The sequence below is a fragment of the Sphaeroforma arctica genome (genome assembly GCF_001186125.1).
Source record: "Sphaeroforma arctica JP610 unplaced genomic scaffold supercont1.464, whole genome shotgun sequence".
NCBI classification, from domain to species: Eukaryota; class Ichthyosporea; order Ichthyophonida; genus Sphaeroforma; species Sphaeroforma arctica.
Genome location: NW_014040094.1, coordinates 1 through 1,839, shown reverse-complemented (window position 1 = coordinate 1,839; position 1,839 = coordinate 1). Strand labels below are relative to the sequence as shown.

General features: G+C 41.5%; 1 protein-coding gene across 1 annotated transcript; it reads left to right on the top strand.

Annotated features, from left to right (window-relative positions):
- Positions 1–692: 692 nt before the first annotated feature.
- Positions 693–1,588, top strand: SARC_06483 (hypothetical protein; the record flags this gene model as incomplete). Its single annotated transcript, XM_014299599.1, has 1 exon — positions 693–1,588. Exon 1 carries the CDS (start codon positions 815–817, stop codon positions 1,586–1,588), a length of 774 nt encoding a protein of 257 aa, XP_014155074.1. The 5' UTR covers positions 693–814.
- Positions 1,589–1,839: the final 251 nt, after the last annotated feature.

Sequence of the window (1,839 nt, the reverse complement as noted above, 5' to 3'; positions counted from 1 at the left end):
TATGCAAGTACGTACATACTTCAAATACAGTGGAACCGAAGGGTTGAATTAACCCTTTCGGTTCCAACAGATATATATAGATATATATATATATATATATCGAAATGGTGGTTTTCGCTTCTCAAACATGTAAGTTTAATAGGTAAACATAGACATATACAAAGAATGAGATGAATTAGTTTCAACTTGGCATATTTGTGTCTATCAACATAGAAGTCTACAAAGAATGAGAGTGATTAGTTTCAACTTGGCATATTTGTGTCTTTCAACATACACGTTTACAAAGAATGGGATTAACTAGTTTCAACTTGGCATATTTGTATCTTTTAACTCTTATCCCCTTCAGAGTTTAAGACGATCTGATTACCGCAGTACTTCCTCAACTCAAATATCAACCCCCTCCCCCCGGCCGCAAAAGATTGTTTAACTAGATATGGACACAGCATGACTGAATGGGCTAGAATCCGTTTGTATCGTTTATACAAAGTTCACTTGGGCAGAATTCATGATGCGGCTATTTTTTTTTGAAAATGCCAAAGATGTATTTTATATTTTAGGATACAATACAAAATAAAATAAAAATACATATCATAGAGAGAGAATATACTACCGAATAATAAAAATAAAAATATTGTATTTTAGATCAATATATTTCTTAGATGGCCAAGTCTTTAGGTCTTTTGGCTATATGTACTGTACAAAGAGGAAGAATACTTCTAGTTCGTAGGAAAGCAACTAGCTGTTTACTTTAGTACATAGTCTGAATAAGGTGTGAACTGGTGATAGTGGTTCAGTGTAACGGAAGGCCTGTACCATGTTCAAACGAAATAAAGATAAAGACAAAGATAAGGAAAAGAAGAAAGTAGTTAGTCGTGATCGTAAAGGATCCATAGCTCCGCCTTCAAACAGTGTCACGCACGATGAATCGAGAATTAAGAGTCCTACACCCTCCCAATCAAGTGGGTCTAAAACGGGTAAGCGCCAAGCCCCAGCGCCACCAGACAGAAAGATAAATAGCAAAGTGGGTTTGCCGGGTTCTGGTACGGGTGTGAATAAAAAAGAAAGAGATACGTCACCCTCTGGCCGAGCTATCGAGGGATCGATCCGTAACGAAGAGATGGACAGGAAGGATGAGAAAAATCCATCGAAGCCTGGAAAGGTAGCTTTAGATGGGGAAGAGTCAGCTACTCCGCCGCCTACGAGAAATATGCCTATACCACACACAGGCCAGGAGGTGGACCATCGAGATACAAAAGTACAGCATGAGGGGAGTGTGGCTACAAATTCTTTGGCCGCGCCCACGCGGACGGGAAGTACCAAAACGAACACAAAGACTCCGCCCAAGATGATCGCACCTTATAATGTATCGGCTAAGAGAAGGGCAAGCAATGTGACAAAGGACGATAGTAAAGATATACAGGTTAAAGATACAACACACACAGGGAGTGAACAGGATTGCGGACCACCGGTCGATAAGGCGTACCTCCCGAAGAGACCCACTAACACCGTCGCCTGTAAGTTCGCAAGTCGTTTGAAGAAGGTGGATTCATATATACATCCCAAACTTCTTTCTTTGTATGCGATTTAGGTGCACTCGTTCCCGTCCTTCCCTACTTTTGGCGGAAGAGTTCAAGGAGATTCGGTTGCGCGCATATCACTTCGATTCGTGCTACAAAATATCAGGACGAATGTTACCCGCATGTGTGTATATATGCAAAGTACGTACATACTTCAAATACAAACACACACACACATAAACGAACGCACACACACACACACCCATACCCACACACACACACACACATCGCCCCACCCGCTCCGCCCCAACCCAAACTACCC